The 16,627-nt window shown below is 46.0% G+C and overlaps 1 protein-coding gene across 1 annotated transcript in view; it reads left to right on the plus strand.

Annotated features, from left to right (window-relative positions):
* Window positions 1-16,627, plus strand: part of MARCH6 (membrane-associated ring finger (C3HC4) 6, E3 ubiquitin protein ligase) — an 87,004-nt gene that overhangs the window by 54,111 nt on the left and 16,266 nt on the right. The window contains exons 18-23 of the mRNA XM_006876899.1: window positions 1,690-1,809; window positions 2,536-2,636; window positions 2,758-2,895; window positions 3,501-3,702; window positions 12,998-13,067; window positions 14,749-14,930. Coding sequence (XP_006876961.1) covers window positions 1,690-1,809; window positions 2,536-2,636; window positions 2,758-2,895; window positions 3,501-3,702; window positions 12,998-13,067; window positions 14,749-14,930 — 813 coding nt within the window. The remainder of the gene's footprint in view (window positions 1-1,689; window positions 1,810-2,535; window positions 2,637-2,757; window positions 2,896-3,500; window positions 3,703-12,997; window positions 13,068-14,748; window positions 14,931-16,627) is intronic.

Genomic DNA, 16,627 nt, shown 5'->3' on the forward strand with positions numbered 1-16,627 from the left:
GGAGAATATTGAAAGTGCCATGGGCTGCCAAAAAGAACCAATAGATCCGTTTTGGAAGAAGTGAAGCCAGAGTGCTCCTTGGAGACCAAGATGGCCAAACTTCATCTCTCATACTTAAGACGTATTGTCCAGAGGGACCAGTCGCTGGACAAGGATATCATGTTTGGTAAGGTGGAGAGAAAAAGAGGAAGACCCCCAGCGAGATGGATTGGTGAAGTGGCAGCATCGATGGACTCAAGCGTGGCTTCAGTAGTGACGCTGGCCCAGCATCAGGCAGTGTTTCGTTCTGCTGTGCATAGGATCGCTATGAGTCGGTCCCGACTTGATGGTACCTACCAACAACAACAAGAACATAAATTTGGATAATAAATGTATTAAGTTGTCTTCCTTGTTGTTACTGTTGTTAGTGCCATCGAGTTGGTTGTGACCCTGTTTAGGGTTTCCGCAGAGTAGCTGGTGGCTTTGAACTGCCAAACCACAGTCCAGAGCTTCTCCTACAGAGCCACCTTGTTTTTCAGTGACTGAATCTCTCCTTCTTCTAGTCTGTGATAGTCTGAAAGCTCAGCTGAAACCTGTCCAACATGGGTGTCCCTGCTGGTGTTTAAAATCCTGGTGACGTAGTTTCCAGAATCACAGCCACACAAACCACCACAGAATAACAAACTGACAGAGTAGTGGTGATGCTCTTTGTTACTACAGCAAAAGCAATCACGTGGTTTTAAGTGAGTTCTGATTTCATTTCTAAGTGATAGAGTGTCTCTAACTGTAAATAGCAGGGAATGAACATGTGTGTACTGGTTTTCCTTGGTGGGAAACCCAGAGTTCAGATGATGGCAGGTTGGGTGCAGGTGGAGCATCACTGCATCCATGGGTGTATAGACTGGTGCAAGTCACACCCCAAGGAAAGTCAGCAGAGTACAGGCGGCAGTGGGGTCTCCCCTTCTCATTAGACAGGCTCAGGGGGTAGGGAGCCCCAGCTCTGGGAGCTAGAGATAGGGGTGGTGTTACTGCTGTTAGTCCCTTGTCACTAATAGTGACCCTGGCCCTGTGTAAGGTTTCTGAGGAGCGACAGGTGGGTTTGAACCGCCAGTTTTGTGGTTAATAGTCCAGGTGATGGATGGTAGAGACCATGTATTGCAGTCCCTCGTTTGGCAGAGAGAGCAGCATGGGTTTGGACCACCTGGGCCTGGCGTCCAGGCTTGAGCCCTGTGCCCACCACACACCTCTTGGACTGTGGTGCCCACAGAGGGAAGGAGGAAGGTGTGTTTTGCAGGCAGCTCAGTGACTGAGTCTCCACTGGCTCTTTGCAGGTCTAAGTGGCCATAGCTTTCCTCACTCCGGCGGCTGCTGTGGAGGTGAGGGACTGAAACCCAGCCTCTCTCTCCGCTCGCTGCCGCCTGTCACTGGGTGGTACAGTGTTGTGGGGGTTTCAGATGTTCCCTCACAAATCTTGGCAAAGCGGGCTCAGTGGAGATTTGTTCCTGGGATGGTTAGAACCATCGGGTGTCACAGAGCCTAGGATGATCTCTGGAGTCTTGGTTTAGGAACTCACCTTTTCCCAGAAAAACCACATGGGTCTTGTGGAGCCCGAATGTTCCTGGGAGCACTTTTCTGATTGCGGTGTGAACTCTTCGCAGACGGAGGACCTGGGTGGGTGTCTTAACCAGCACGTCTATGCTGCCCTTGCAGGTCCTACGGCCCGGTGTCCTGTGGTTCCTAAGGAACCTGAATGATCCCGATTTCAACCCCGTTCAGGAAATGATCCACCTGCCCATTTATAGGCACCTCCGAAGATTCATTCTGTCAGTGGTAAGCCGGCCTGTTGCTCTTTCCATCAAGCACGCTGGTCTCAAGGTGCGGCTCTCACCACACTTAGGGGACGAGCTGAGAAGAAGGACAATCGGGCAGTGCATGGGAGGACGATGAGGCCGCCGACCACCAGGCGGGCGGTGCGTGGGCAGACGATGAGGCCCCATGTTGCTCTAAATATTGACAGTCTAGATGGAAACCGTAAGGAGCAGTTGTAATCTGCCCAATAGGGTCACTGAGTCAGCACCCACTGGGTGATGGTGGTTTGGGTTGGGGAGCCTGCTTGTCTGTTAACAGGTCTACTGGCTGTGTTGTCCGGGTAAATATTTGCTGGTTAATGAAACAACAGTGTCTTCCTTCTCTGGTCATGTAAGTGACTGCCTAGTGAGCTGGCAGGATTGAGCTGGCAGGATAATGAAAGCTGTTGTTACTGTCCTCTCAGTGAACTCTGCCTGGAGGAACTAAGTCTGTCCCCACAGTACACCTCCAGAGGGCCGCAGGGCCGCTGCCTTCCCCCTATCCCCCACCAGGTGGGGCTATCCAGGAGCTAAACCAGGAGCTCCTGCTTTTCCCTGGGCAGCGGTGAGCGGTAGGCATAGCAAGGCCTTACAGGTGTCTAGGAAACCATTTTTTACCAGGAGGGACTGTACTGTGTGTGGGAGAAGGGCTGGGTGGTGTTCAGACGGGGACTGCGGATGCCCCTCTCATGCCCAGCCTCCCCTACAGATTGTCTTCGGCTCCATTGTCCTCCTGATGCTCTGGCTGCCCATCCGGATCATCAAGAGTCTGCTGCCCAGCTTCCTGCCCTACAACGTCATGCTGTACAGGTGTGCCTCCCAGCAGGACGGCCTCGCTGCGCGGTGACAGGAGCATGTGCATGAGACGACTGCTTTTCTCACGGGTCTGGGAGGAGGGAGAACCGAGGGTCACACGTGTGTCTGGTCCTAGTGACGCCCCTGTCAGCGAGCTGTCACTGGAGTTGCTGTTGCTGCAGGTGATCCTGCCCGCACTGCTGGAGCAAGGCCACACGCGCCAGTGGCTGAAGGGACTGGTGCGGGCCTGGACGGTGGCCGCCGGGCACTCGCTGTAAGTGTGCCCACTTTGGCCATGCACACCAGGGGCTCTGGGGGTGGCTAAGGAAGCCTGCCTGTATTTACCTTGTCAGAGAGGTTTGTGCCAGCAGGCCCAGGATGAAAGAGCACCAACTTCTCCCTTCTCCACACTTCCCAACTTGCCAACAGGGCTGCTCCCCAGTGGGCTTCGCAACCACTTCACCTGTGCACTCACGGACTTTCCAAGCGCTCTACATGATGTACTTGTTTCCACGCTGAATCTTTGTGGTTGAAGAGTTTTCCAGAACATATAGGGTCTTGTGGAGTCGGTGTTTTTCTTTTCCACATCTGTCTCCCACTCCCCCCCTGACAAGTCTGTGACTGCGTCTGCAGAGAGGAGAAGACCCATCTTGTACATGGGCCTTTTCTCATAGTGATCTTCTCTCAGACGCAGAAACAATCAGATACGGGAGACCGCTGTTGGCTTGAACTGTTTACCCTGGGCTGAGGCACTGTACTCTGTATAGATTTTACACGTACATTGTTGGCCCTTGATTGTAATTCCTAGGAAACTGAGGCACATGTTCCCCTTCCATCCGGACCCTACCTGAGGGTTCTCTCTTGTGTGCTCTCTTGCAGGGACCTGCACTCTTACCTGCTGGGAGACCAGGAGGAGAGTGAGAACAGTGCCAACCAGCAGGTGAACAACAACCAGCCGGCTCGCAACAACGCCCTCCCGGTGGTGGGGGAGGGTCTGCACGCCGCCCACCAGGCCATCCTGCAGCAGGGAGGCCCTGTTGGCTTCCAGCCCTACCGCCGGCCGCTCAACTTCCCACTCAGGGTAGGTCTGTCTGTCCCACTGAGGCAGCGTGGACAGGGTGCACACCTGCCTGACAGGAGTCCCTGTTGTGTACCCTCCTCACGTGACAGACACAGCCACAAGCTGGCACACGCGACAGTGGTCTGGGCCCTCTTGCTCCTGCTCTATCAGAGTGACATGAAAGACCCCAGCCCACGTGAGAACCCGGCCTCTGCAGGGTAGACCAGGAGAGGGTGCCCTTATTGCCCATCGAGCCTCCCCCAGACCCTGCCTGAGGGACACACAGGCTCCTTCAGCTGGCCCTCATCTGTTATGTGGTCCCACCCTCTCATGATGCTTTGTGCTGTGAGCAGAGGTCAGGCACATCTCTGCACTCGAGCTCTACCGGCAGCCGTCCCTCCCCCCAGCCAGCTGCCCCCTGCTCTGCTGGAAGGCCTTGCTCAGTTTTCAGTCTGAGCCTTGCTTGGCCAGGTGGCTACAGCTCTGTAGCCCAGAAGGGCTTCACTCCCTTAGGAAGCTTCCTGTCTGAAGGAAGGCTCTCAGCACGCCCACTCCAAGGCACATGCTCCGCTCCCGGCTCTTCTTCTTGGCGGCAGTGACAGCCATCACCCTCTGGTTGTGGCTCCTTTTAAGCATGGCAGGATGGCAGAACTCCCCTATGAAGAGTTTCCTGCACCTTGTTTACATACCTCATCTTTACATCATCATCACTCATCTCTTGTTTCTTACACTGGGGTGGTTGGTGTGATGCGGAAAGCTCTCCCAGCAGTATGCAGAGTTACCCACGTGGACAGCTTTTAACAGAGCATTCCGACTCAGACAGACTGTGGAGAAGAGGAGCAGACCACTGCCGAATGGTCAGCCATTGAGAACCTGAAGATGAGCCATGGGACTTTGTCAGCTATAGTGCTTCAGGTGGGCAGGCACACACGATGCCGCTGGGGAAGAGAGATGAGCAGGATGACATAAATGGACTAAACTGTTCATTCTGATTATTAATAGAATGTACAAAGTATGCATCGAGGAACATTGGAAGCTTTCAGAAATGACATGGAGTGCACAAAAATCGATGCCCATCTTTCCCCACACTCTGTGGGTGACCAGAGGCGTGTCCAGCTCCCACCCTGATCCATCCCAAGAATAGAGCCTCGTCTCCGAGCATTCAGAGCCACATGGTTGTGAACCACCCCAGTATGAACCAGGGCCTGGCTTCACCGCTTTGGTGGCAGGGTTCAGGCAGGCTCCTCTCAAGAGCAGCCTTTAACCAGTCACCCTACCCCCAGCTGTAGTCCCAACAGTCTCTACAACCAGCTCCATCCAAGGCCTCCGTGAACTCCACTGACCAGGAACTGCAGCGAGGGCCAGGAACAACTCCGCTGTCACGTCCCTCCCGCACCCATCTCAGGAGCTCCTTGGCCAGCAAGACTTTCTCTCTGGATTCAGCAGCTGCACCGAGTTTGGTTGTTTTTTGTTTTTGTTTTTGTTTTTCCTTTCATCATTTCATTGTTTTTATCTGTTTCTTCTTCTTCGTTTTCCATTCCCTTAAATTGTATCCTTTCTGTCTCCATTGTTTCTTTCTTTTCTTCCGTCTCATTTCCCTTTTCTTGTTTTTGTTCCCTTTGATCTTTCTATACTGTCTCTCTTTCCATCATCCCTCTCCCTGCTTTTTCTAAGTGTTATGTATATTTCTTCCTTTTGCTCTTCTCTCTTATTTTCCATTTTCTGGTCCCTCTGTCTCTTTTTAGTTATTATATTCTTTTATTCTGATTGCTGTTTGGTTTTCTTTTTTTCTCCTTTATTTCTCTTTCCATTGCTGGTGGCTTGTTTATTCTGTTTTGTTCTCTAGCACGTATGTGCCTGTGTGTATGGCGGGGGTATTTCTTCTCTTCCCAACCTGATAGTAGACAGCAGTTGAGCCCATATAGCCCAGCCACAAGCATACTCTCACCCACTGGGCAAGAACCAGTACCAGCTCCTATACTGCTTATCAAGAAGACTCAACCTCCCCTAAACTGCACAAAGGCAAACTGAGAATAATGCACACTCTTCCATTCTCTAATTACACCCACAGGAGACAGTTGATGAGAGCCTAAGAATTCATCAATTAAATACAAATACGGTAACACCACATTGTTGCAGAGATGACAATTTTAGCTCACATGAAGAAACAAGAGAATGGCTCTAACAAATGACCAAGCTGCAGAGCCAGAAAATGTTTCAAAATAATGGTATGTAGGTACCTCCAAAAGATTTACAGAAAAGAGAAAAGCAAGAAGAACACAGAAAAAATATTTTAGGAAACACTACAAGAACAAATAGACAAAATAAATGCAAACTGTAAAACTACCACACCTGCTCAACTAGAAATCCAGAAAACTAATACTGACATCTCAGAAATGGAAACCACATTGAAAGGACAAAGGAAAAGATGCAAGCAATGGAAGCCCAAATCAGTGAGCGTCAAGATAAATCTTCCAACACTCGTATACTGCAGGGTACGTACTGGGCTGGTTGTAGAAGCCCGTCACCGATGGCACCGCACAGCAACAGCATCTTTAAAAAGAATGAAAAAATCCAAAGAAAGCTTAAGAGTTACGTGGGGTACCATGAAGAGGACCAGCTTAATAGGTGATCAGAATCCCCTAGCGGGAAGAGACAATAAAATCTCAGAGAAAACTGTCGAAGAGTTATAAGACAAACTTCCTGAACATCATGAAAGACAAGAAGATAAGCGTACAAGAAGCTGAGTAAACCCAAAACAGGATAGATCCCAAAAGAAAATCACCAAAACGAATAGTCAAACTTTCCAACACCAAAGACAAGAAACAAATCCTGAGAGCAGTTCGGGAAAAACAAAAGGTTACTTGTAAGAGAGAACCAGTAAGACTTAAGATCCAATTTCTCAGCAGAAACCATGGAGGTAAGATGGCAATGGGTTTCCATGACTCTGAGACTAGAAAGCCTAGATGGTACTCGGGTGGCACCTGGATGGCACCTGGCTACCACCACCAGCTGCCCTAAAAGGGGTTACATTAGAAGGTCCAGGCTAGAGCAGCAGACTATATGGAACAAAACTCAAAATTCTTTCTAAAAAAGGCTTGCTGGTCAGAAAGAGACTAAAGGAACTTGAGACAGTGGCCCTCAACCACACTTCAGGTCTGTAAAGGGACTCACTCACGTGACCCAACTTTTAGCCAAGCAGTAGATAGGTATGTAGTGGAGACAGCAACACTAGCAAAGTGTTGAATGAGATGAAACAATCAGTCATTCAAAATCAAAAGGGCAATATTTCCTTAAGAACACAGTTGAACAAACCAATCTCAGTTGGAAGAAGTGCAGCCAGAGTGCTCCTTGGAAGCCAGGATGGCCAGACTTCGTCTCTCATACTTGGGACATATTGTCAGGAGGGACCAGTCCCTGGAGAAGAATACTATGCTTAGTAAAGCAGAGGGTCTGCGAAAAAGAGGAAGACCCCCAATGAGATGGACTGGCACAGTGGCAGCAGCAGCAACGGACGCCAGCGTAACAACGATTGTGAGATTGGTGCAGGACAAGGCGCTGTGGGCTAGAGCATCCACTGCAAAGTTGGCAGTTCAAGCTCCCCAGCTGCTCCTTGGAAACCCTGTACAGGGTCGCTATGGGTCGGAATTGACAAGAACAATAATAACAAAGTAAAAAGAGCGACTAGTGTAGATACAGAATTTCCAAATGTCGAGGAAGTCAAATAGATTTCAAGATAAAACACACTGTTTTAAACGGGGAAAAAATTAATAAATTGTAGAGTAACCTCAGAAAATTAATACACCTTCACATCAAACTAAAAATGAAATAAACCAGAAAGATTTAGTTAACACAGTAGAAATTAAGATGAAAAGAAGATCCGCAAGGAAAATGAACTCAGCATACAAAATCATGCGACAAAGCAATAGCACTACAAGAAAATGCAGTAAGATGACAGCAGTCACTTCGTATCTATCGATAATTATATACTGGATGTTAATGGAGTAAATGTACCCATCAAGAGACAGTAGCAGAACGGATCAGAAAACAATGCTTCAATTTGCTGTCTACACAAAAGACACATCAATGCCCGTCAGCGGAAGAATAAACAAAAATTGGTACATACACACTATTGAATTCTGTGCAACTTTAACGAATAATGATGAATCTGCAGAACACCCCACAATATGGATGAGCCTGGAAGGTGTTATGCTGAGTGAAATGAGTCAATCACAAAAGGACAAATATTGCATGAAACCACTGTTGTAAAAGAATCAACAGAAGGTTTTGTTGATAAAAGGAACATTCTATGATGATTAATAAGGAGCTCTGGTAGCAGAGTAGTTATGAAATGGGCTGTTAATCTCACGGTCAGCAGTTAAAAACTCCCAGCTGTTCCGCGGGAGAAAGATAAGGCTTTCTGCTCCTATAAAGATTTACAGCTTCGGAAACCCTGTACAGGGTCTCTGTAAGTTGGAACTAACTCCATGGCACAGAACAACAACAACAAATGATGGTTCATGGGAGGAGGGAAGATTATTCGTGGGTTAACATGGATGATGAAGCAGGCAATATCTAATAAAAGGGAGGTTGACAGAAGAAAGAAGTAGCAGCAGGAAGGAATGCAAGAGTTCACATGAATAAAGGGAAATATTGTTAAGTAAGGCTGCCTGGAGGGGGTTGCAGTCATTCTAATGACAAAAGTATGTTTATTGAATGTAAAACTGATTTGCTCTGTAAACCTTCATTCAATTTACAATAAAAAGTTTACATAAGTATCAGAAAGGAAAAAGGATCAAGATCTGTATTGAAGTACAATGCTATCTGTGATAGGATAATATCCAAACATCTACAAGGAAGACCAGTTAATACCACTGTTACTCAAATTTATACACCAGCTACTAAACCATTTAATGATTAAACTAAAGAATTCTACCAGCTTCTTCAGTCTGAAATTGATCAAGCATGCAATCAAGATGCATTGATGAATCCTGGTGACTGGAAATTGAAATTTGGAAACAAAAAGGAAGGATCAGTAGTTGGAAAATATGACTTTTGTGACAGAAATGATACTGGAGAATTTTACATTGTTGTTAAGTGCTGTTGAGTTGATCCTAACCCATAGCGACCCTGTATAGGGTTTCCAAGGAGCAGCTGGTGAGCTTGAACCACTGACTGCAATTCAGTCGAATTTGCAGTCTGAAAGATTTATTCATTGCAAATACCTTTTTTCAATAGCATAAAAGTTCATTATATTCCTCCAAAACCATATATGGGGTCACTATGAGTCAGAACCGACTCAGCAGCATTTGACAAAAACAAGTCCACAAGAGCCAAAATATGACCTTGAATATATCCCACCTGAATTTAGGGACAGTCTCAAGAACAAATTTGATGCAGTAGACACTGATGACCGAGAGTTGTAGTGTGACATCAAAAACATCATATAGGAAGAAAGTAAAGAAATCATTAAAACTCAGGAAGTTAAAAAAAAAAAAAATGCTAAAAGAGACTGAAACTTTCTCTTCAGAAGCTGATGTGACTGGAAGAAATAAAATGATAACAAGCTGGACTGAAAATTTCAAAGGGCAGCTCGAGAAAACAGTCAAATCTTATAAAGAAATGTGCAAAGATCTGGAATTAGAAAACCAAAAAGAACATGCTCAGCATTTCTCAAGCTCAAAGAAAAAATTCAATTCTCGACTTTCAATATTAAAGGATTCCATGGGCAAAATATGAAATGATTCAAAGAACATCAAAATTAGATGGAAGGAATACACAGACTCATTGTACCAAAAAGGAATGACCGATTTTCAATCAGTGCAAGATCAAGAACCAATGTTACTGAAGGAGCAAGACCAAGCTGCACTGAAGGCATTGGCAAAAAAAATAAAAGTCCATGAATTGATGGGCTACAAATTGAAATGTTTCAACAGACTGATGTACTGCAGGACACACTCACTTACCTGGGCCGAGAAATTTGGAAGACAGCTACTTGGTCAACCGATTAGAAGAGAGCCATACTTAGGCCCATTTCAAAGAAAGGTGATACAAACCTTTATGAAAATCATTTAACAATGTCACGTGTACATAAAATGTTGCTGAAGATAATTCAAAACCATTTAGAGCTGTACATTGACAGGGAGCTACCAGGAATTCAAACCAGACTCATTAAAGGACATAGAATGAATGAAGGGATATCATTGCTGACATCAGATGAATCTTGGCTAAAAGAAGAAAATACCAGAAAAAAGTTTACTTGTGCTTTATTAACTATACAAAGACATTGGACTGTGTGGATCATGGCTAGCTATGGATTATATGGCAAATAATAGGTATTCCAGAACACTTAATTGTGTTCCTAAGGAACTTGTACGTAGATAAAGAGGCAGCCCTTAGAACAGAACAAAGGGATACTGAATGGTATAAAATCAGGAAAGCTATGTGCCAGGGTTGTTTCCTTTCACCATATTTATTGAATCTGTATGTTGAGCAAATAATCTGTGAAGCTGGATTATATGAAGAACATGGCATGAATATTGGAGGAAGACTCATTAACGATTTGATGACACAACCTTGCAGGCTGAAAGTGATGAGGACGAAAAATACTTAACTGATGAAAATCAAACCCTTCTGTATGAATTGCACCTCAGTGTAAAAAAAAAGAAATCCTTACCACTGGACCAATAAATAAATTTGTGATAAGCAGACAAAATGTTGAAGTCGTGGAAGAATGTATTTTGCTGCGTTGTTGTGAGGTGCCGTCCAGTCGCTACCGATTCATAACCACCCATTGGCACAACAGGATGAAACACTGCCTGGTCCTGGTTGCCACACTTGAGCCCACTGCTGCTGCTACTGTGGCAGTCCATCTCATTGGGGTCTTAATTGTTTTCGCTGACCCTCCACTTTACCAAGCATGATGTCCTTCAGGGACTGGTCCCTTCTGATAGTACGTCTGAAGTCTGAGACACAAAGTCTGGCCATCCTGACTTCTAAGGAACATTCTGAATGTATTTCTTACAACATAGATTTTTTTGTTTTTTGGCAGCCCGTGGCACTTTGAATATTCTCCTCCAACACCATAACTCAAAAGCATCAATTTTTCTGTGGTCTTATTTATTCATTGTTCAACTTTCACATGCATATGACGTTATTGAAAATACCGTGACTTGGGTCAGGCACCTTAGTCCTCAAACTCTTATCTCTGCTCTTGAACACTTTAAAGAGGTCTTGTGCAGTAGATTTGCCTACTGCAATAAGTTGTTTGATTTCTTGATTACTGCTTCCATGAGTGTTGATGGTTGATCCAAGTAAAATGAAGTCTTTGACAATTTCAGTCTTTTCTCCATTTATCTTGATGTTATTTATTGGTCCAGCTGTGAGGTTTTTTTTGTTTTCTTTTCATTGAGGTGCAATCCATACTGAAGTCTGTGGTGCTTGATCTTCATCAGTAAGTATTTAGTAAGTATTTAAGTCCTCTTTGCTTTCAGCAAACAAGGTTGTATCATCTGCATATCACAGGTTGTTAATGAGTCTTCTGCCAACCGGATGCAACATTCCTCTTCATATAATCCAGCTTCTCGAATTATTTGTTAACATACAGGTTGAATAAGTTTGGTGAAAACATACAACCCTGGTGCATACCTTTTTGAATTTTAAGCCCTTTAGTGTTTCCTTGTGCTGTTTGAACAACTGCTTTTTCCTCTATGTACAGGTACCTACCTCATGAGCACAATTAAGTTGTTCCAGAACAATCATTCTCCACAAATTGTCCACAACTTGTCATGATCCATACAATCAAAAGCGTTTGCGTAGTCAATAAAGCACAGGTAAACATCTTTGGGGTCTTGTCTGCTTCTAGCCAAGATTCATCTGATGTCAGCAGTGATGGCCCTCATTCCACATCCTCATCTAAATCTGGCCTGAACCTCTGACAGTTCCCTGTCAATGTTGCGGTTGTTTTGTAATTATCTTCAGCAACATTTTATTGGCATGTAATATTAATGATATTGCCCGATGATTTCCACATTCTGTTGGGTCACCTCTCTTTGGAATGGTCACAGACAGATATGATCTCTTCCAATCAGTTGGCTAGGTAGCTGTTTTCTGACTTTCTTGGCAGAGATGAGTGAGTGCCTCGAGTGCCGCATCCCTTTATGGAAAACTTTCAGTTTGTAGTCCATCAATTCCCAGTGCCTTGTTCTTTGCCAATGCCTTTGGTGCACCTTGGACTTCTTCCTTCAGTATCATTGATTCTTGATCATATGCTACCTCTTGAAATGGTTAAACATGACTATTTCCTTTTGGTCCAGTGACTCTGTGTATTCCTTCCATCTTCTTTTGATCATTCAATATTGTGCCCATTTGTTAAGTCCTGTTGAGCCGGCTCCAACTCATAGCCACCTGTGTGGGGTTTCCAAGGAGCAGTTTGGTAAGTTTGAACTACCAACCTTGTTGTTCAAACTGACCTTGCAGTCCAGTGCTTTATCCCACAGCATTACACCAGGACTCCCATTTTGCCCATAGAATCCTTCAGTATTGCAAGTTGAGGCTTAAATTTTTTCATCAATTTCCTCAGTTTAAGAAATGCTGAGCGTGTTCTTCCCTTTTGGTTTTCTGACTCAAGACCCTCATGGAAGCAACAGTTTAAAAAAATCAAACGAGATTTTGCCTTTTCTGTTGCCCAAGACCTATTTAAAGTGTTCAAGAGCAAAAATGTCAGTTTGAGGATTAGGTACACCTGACCCACGCCATGTATATATGTGAAAGGTGGACAGTGCGTAAGGAAGACCATAGAAGAATCGATGCATTTGAATTCTGATGTTGGCGAAGAATAATGGCAGTACTGTGGACTACAGAAGTAATAAATCTGTCTTGGCTGAAGTTCAGTCAGAATGCTTCTCAGAAGTGAACATGGCAAGACTTGGTCTCATATACTTAGATCATGATATCAAGAAAGGCCCATCTCTGGAGAAGGACATCATCCTTGTTGAGGTGGAGGATCAACAAAAAGGAGGAGACCCCCCCTCCCCCAACAAGATGGATAGGCACAGTGGAGGCAGCAATGAGCTCAGACTTAACGATTTTGAGCATGGCACAAGACCAAGCCATGTTTTGTTCTGTTGTGCATAGATAGGGGCGCAACAGACATGATGGTACCTAACAGCAACCTGTGACAAGCAGGTCTAGCTGGGAACGGAGAAACAGGGTTGGTTTTTGTTTTAATGAGAAAATAGCTTTGGTATTCTGCATGGCGTGTGCACTGAAACATACCCAGAGTGTAAGCAGCCGCTGCCCTGTGTTTGCCTTACAGATATCCCTGTTGATTGTATTCATGTGCATCACCTTGCTGACCGCCAGCCTCATCTGCCTTACTCTACCAGGTAGGAGCCGGCCACTCTCAGCTGAGACCTTCTCCTATAATCCATAGGTCTTCCTCATGTATCCGTAATCATTTTCCTTTCCCCTTTTGACTGAATATGGGATGTTTGGGGCTCCCATTTCATTGGTCTCATGTACTGACGTCAGAGTGGAGAGACAGAAGCCAGCTGTAAGTCAGAGTTCATGTTTGGACATTTTCACAGAGCTTGTCCTGCTGGAGTGGCTTTCCCACTGCCCCCTTATTTATGTTTGTCCTCATTACGGAGCTGGCTTTCGGAGGGAGTCATTCTAGATGGCTGCCAGGGGCTCTTTCCCGCAGGAACACTTGTGACATTAAGTTTTCAGAAACATCTTCACCTAGCCACCAAGAGGCGTGTCTGGGTGTGGTGGTTTGTTGTCTGTCCAGAGGTGGGAGGAGGAAGTCAAGGTGATAGTGACCGATGGCAGCAGCAAGAGATTGTGGAGTCACAGGTTGTGTGGCAGCTGGGAGCGTTCCTCAGACTGTTCACTCGGATAAACCACATTTGTCTTCAGTCTGTTTTTTCCCTGTGTGGACTAAGGCTGGGAAGGAGCAAGTAGGCTATTTCATTTCAAGTGAAGTTTCTGAGAAGATAGAGCATTTCAGACCCAGAGAAATGATGATTTCACCTTACACTGGCAAAAATAACCGTAAAAAATGTTTACTCTATTTTTGTTCTTGAACTCTACAGTTTTCAAATCACAGCTGTTAAGACAATAAAGCCCAATAAATACATTGAGGGTAGTGTAGTAATCATATTGCAGAAAACCAAGTTTTTGTACTTTGGAAGGTTTCATAATTACAGTGGTGGTTGTAATCATCCATTTTTATATTTTGATTAGAAAAATTAAGGAAAGGAGACTTGGATTTAGAACTTGAATTTGACAGTAAGAGTAACTTCTTTACATGTTAACTAAGACTGGCTGCCTGAACCCTGCCGCCGTCTAGTGGAGAGTCCAGTTGTGCAGTACCGCTGTCCGTGCACACTGCAATGTGGCGCTGGGGGTCAGCACTGGGCTGGACACCCGAACACCCAGCAAGTGCGCCTCGGGGGTCACTCCGCGTTGGAACCAACTGGCTGGCACACAAGAACAACACACTACAGGGCTGAGAAGATTCCCTACCTCCTCTGCCAGAGGCCCTTTTTCCATCCTTACAATTTAACTGGAGTCCTGGTGTAGGCTATGGGATAAGCACTGGTTTGCTAGCTGAAAAGTCGTAAGTTCAAACCCACCAGCCACTCAGAAACTCTATACAGGGCCGCCTTTAACTAGCATTCTTCATTACAAATGAAAATCAAATAAATCCTCTTAGAAGTAACCCTTTTTGTCAGTAGTGTGTGGAGAGTGAGTAGAAAGTGGCCATTCATTTGTAAAACCTGGAGTGCAAACGTTCCTAACCATTTCTACAAGGTGCTCTGGTGGTTCTGTTGTGTTCACATGATCAGTGGGTTTACAGGCTGTTGTCAAATAGCCTTATTGGAACTCACTCATTTGCCCAGATAAACAAGCCGATTCGAAGGCCATTCCTCTGCATTATCCATGTTGCTCCTGAACTTTAGCAGTGTAGACAGCACACGTACTAGGAACTGGGCTCACTGTGTGTACCTGCCTTGTGCACCATGCTTTTGATTCGTGTTCAAACGGCAGCCTTTCTGCTTTCAGTGTTTGCTGGCCGGTGGCTGATGTCATTCTGGACGGGGACTGCCAAGATTCACGAGCTCTACACGGCCGCCTGTGGCCTCTACGTCTGCTGGCTGACCATCCGGGCGGTGACAGTGCTGGTGGCATGGACGCCGCAGGGGCGCAGAGTGATCTTCCAGAAGGTCAAAGAGTGGTCTCTCATGGTAGGCCCTGGTTCCTCAGGGTGTGCAGCCTGGTCCCCCCATGTGGTGTCAGCGCTCATGCCTCGTGGTCCAGTCGATTGTGGACTTGATAACGTTTAGGCTGCTAGGAGTCGTGCTGTGGTGCTGGGGGCTAATGCGCTGCACTGCAGTCAGTTTGATCTGTAAGGTCAGCGGTTCAAGCTCACCAGCCACTCCTTAGAAACCCTATACAAGGTTGTTATGGGTTGGAACCGACTCAACGGCACTTAACAACAACAACAACAAGAAGCTGATATGAAAGTGTCGTGAGTCATGGGGTTGATTGCCACTCACATGGAAGATGTGGTTTGTTGTGTTGCCATTGGTCGCGTTTATAAATTATGAATGGTAAATGTGTTACGGTCACTCTCAGTGCCTTTCATTGGTCTAACCAAAGCTGGTCTGGTATCTGAGCCTATTTGGATTTCCCTGTAAGTTTAATATCGACATAACATTAGTGTTAAAAGAAAAACATAAAATCTATTTTTATTGGCCCTGTGTCTGTGTGTTCTGGGTGGTGGCTGTTAAATGCTGTTGAGTCGGTTCCAACTTACAGTGACCCTGTATAGGGTTTCTGAGGAGCAGCTGGTGGCTTTGAACTACCAACCTTGTGGTTTAAAGTCCAGTGCTGATCCTACAGTGCCACACCAGAAGTCCATAGATTGTAGATTGTTGTTAAGTTTTGTCAAGTCGGTTCCGACCCGTAGCGACCTTGTAAGCGCTTCTGAAGAGCGGCTGGTGAGTTTGAACTTCTGACCTTGTGGTTCAAACAGACCTTGCTATCAAGTGCTTATACTACAGCACCACACCACCACTCTACGTATTGTGGGTGGTGGTGGTTCTGTGCCATGGAGTCAGTTCCGACTCATAGCAACCCTGCATAGGGTGTCCGAGGCTGTAAATCTTTATGGGATCAGAAAGCCTCATCTTTTTCATGTAGAGCCGCTGGTAGTTACGAACTGCTCACCTTGAAGTTAGCAACCCGACTCATAAGCACTCTGCTATGGGTGGTGAGCTTTTATTTAATCTATTCATTTCTCGAGACACCTCCAGGACCTAGCTGCTTGGGTCTTCAGTCCTTGCTCTAGGTGGCATTGTAAACTGCCATGTTAGGCAACAGCTGGTGCGTCTTCCACACACACCTTGCTGATCTCTTGCTGTTGAAGGAACTGAGTTCATGGATGCATCTTAGAGAAGGGAAGTGGCATCAGGAAAAGGGATCAGGGCCACAACTGCCAATGTGGGGCCTCATATGGCTCTTGGGCACCTCAAGGGAGCTCTCCACGTCTCCTCTCCCTCTCTCCCTTCCCCTCCCCCTCCCCTTCTCCTTCTCCTCCCAGATCCAGGGCCCTGTGCTGGTGACCTCCTTGTGGATGGCATGGACAGCATGTCCGAGGGGTCTATGAGGTCAACTCACTCCTCCTGGAGCCAGGCAGAATGTGGGGGGGCGGGGAAAGAGCCATCATGCTCCCCTGTCCCCAGGGATGCACAGGGAGTTCCGGGCTCTGTTGGAGTCTCAGCTTTTTTTTTAAATGTTTTCTTGTGAATTATGTGATAGTTTACATGGGAGAACATTAGTATTACATTCATCCTATCGTTGCCATAGTTACAATCCCCTCCATCATTCATCAACCAACCAAGGGATGCTCTTGTACCTATGCCCTTTCTTCTTATCAGCT

The sequence above is a fragment of the Chrysochloris asiatica genome, unplaced genomic scaffold (assembly GCF_000296735.1).
Source record: "Chrysochloris asiatica unplaced genomic scaffold, ChrAsi1.0 scaffold00424, whole genome shotgun sequence".
NCBI classification, from domain to species: domain Eukaryota; kingdom Metazoa; phylum Chordata; class Mammalia; order Afrosoricida; family Chrysochloridae; genus Chrysochloris; species Chrysochloris asiatica.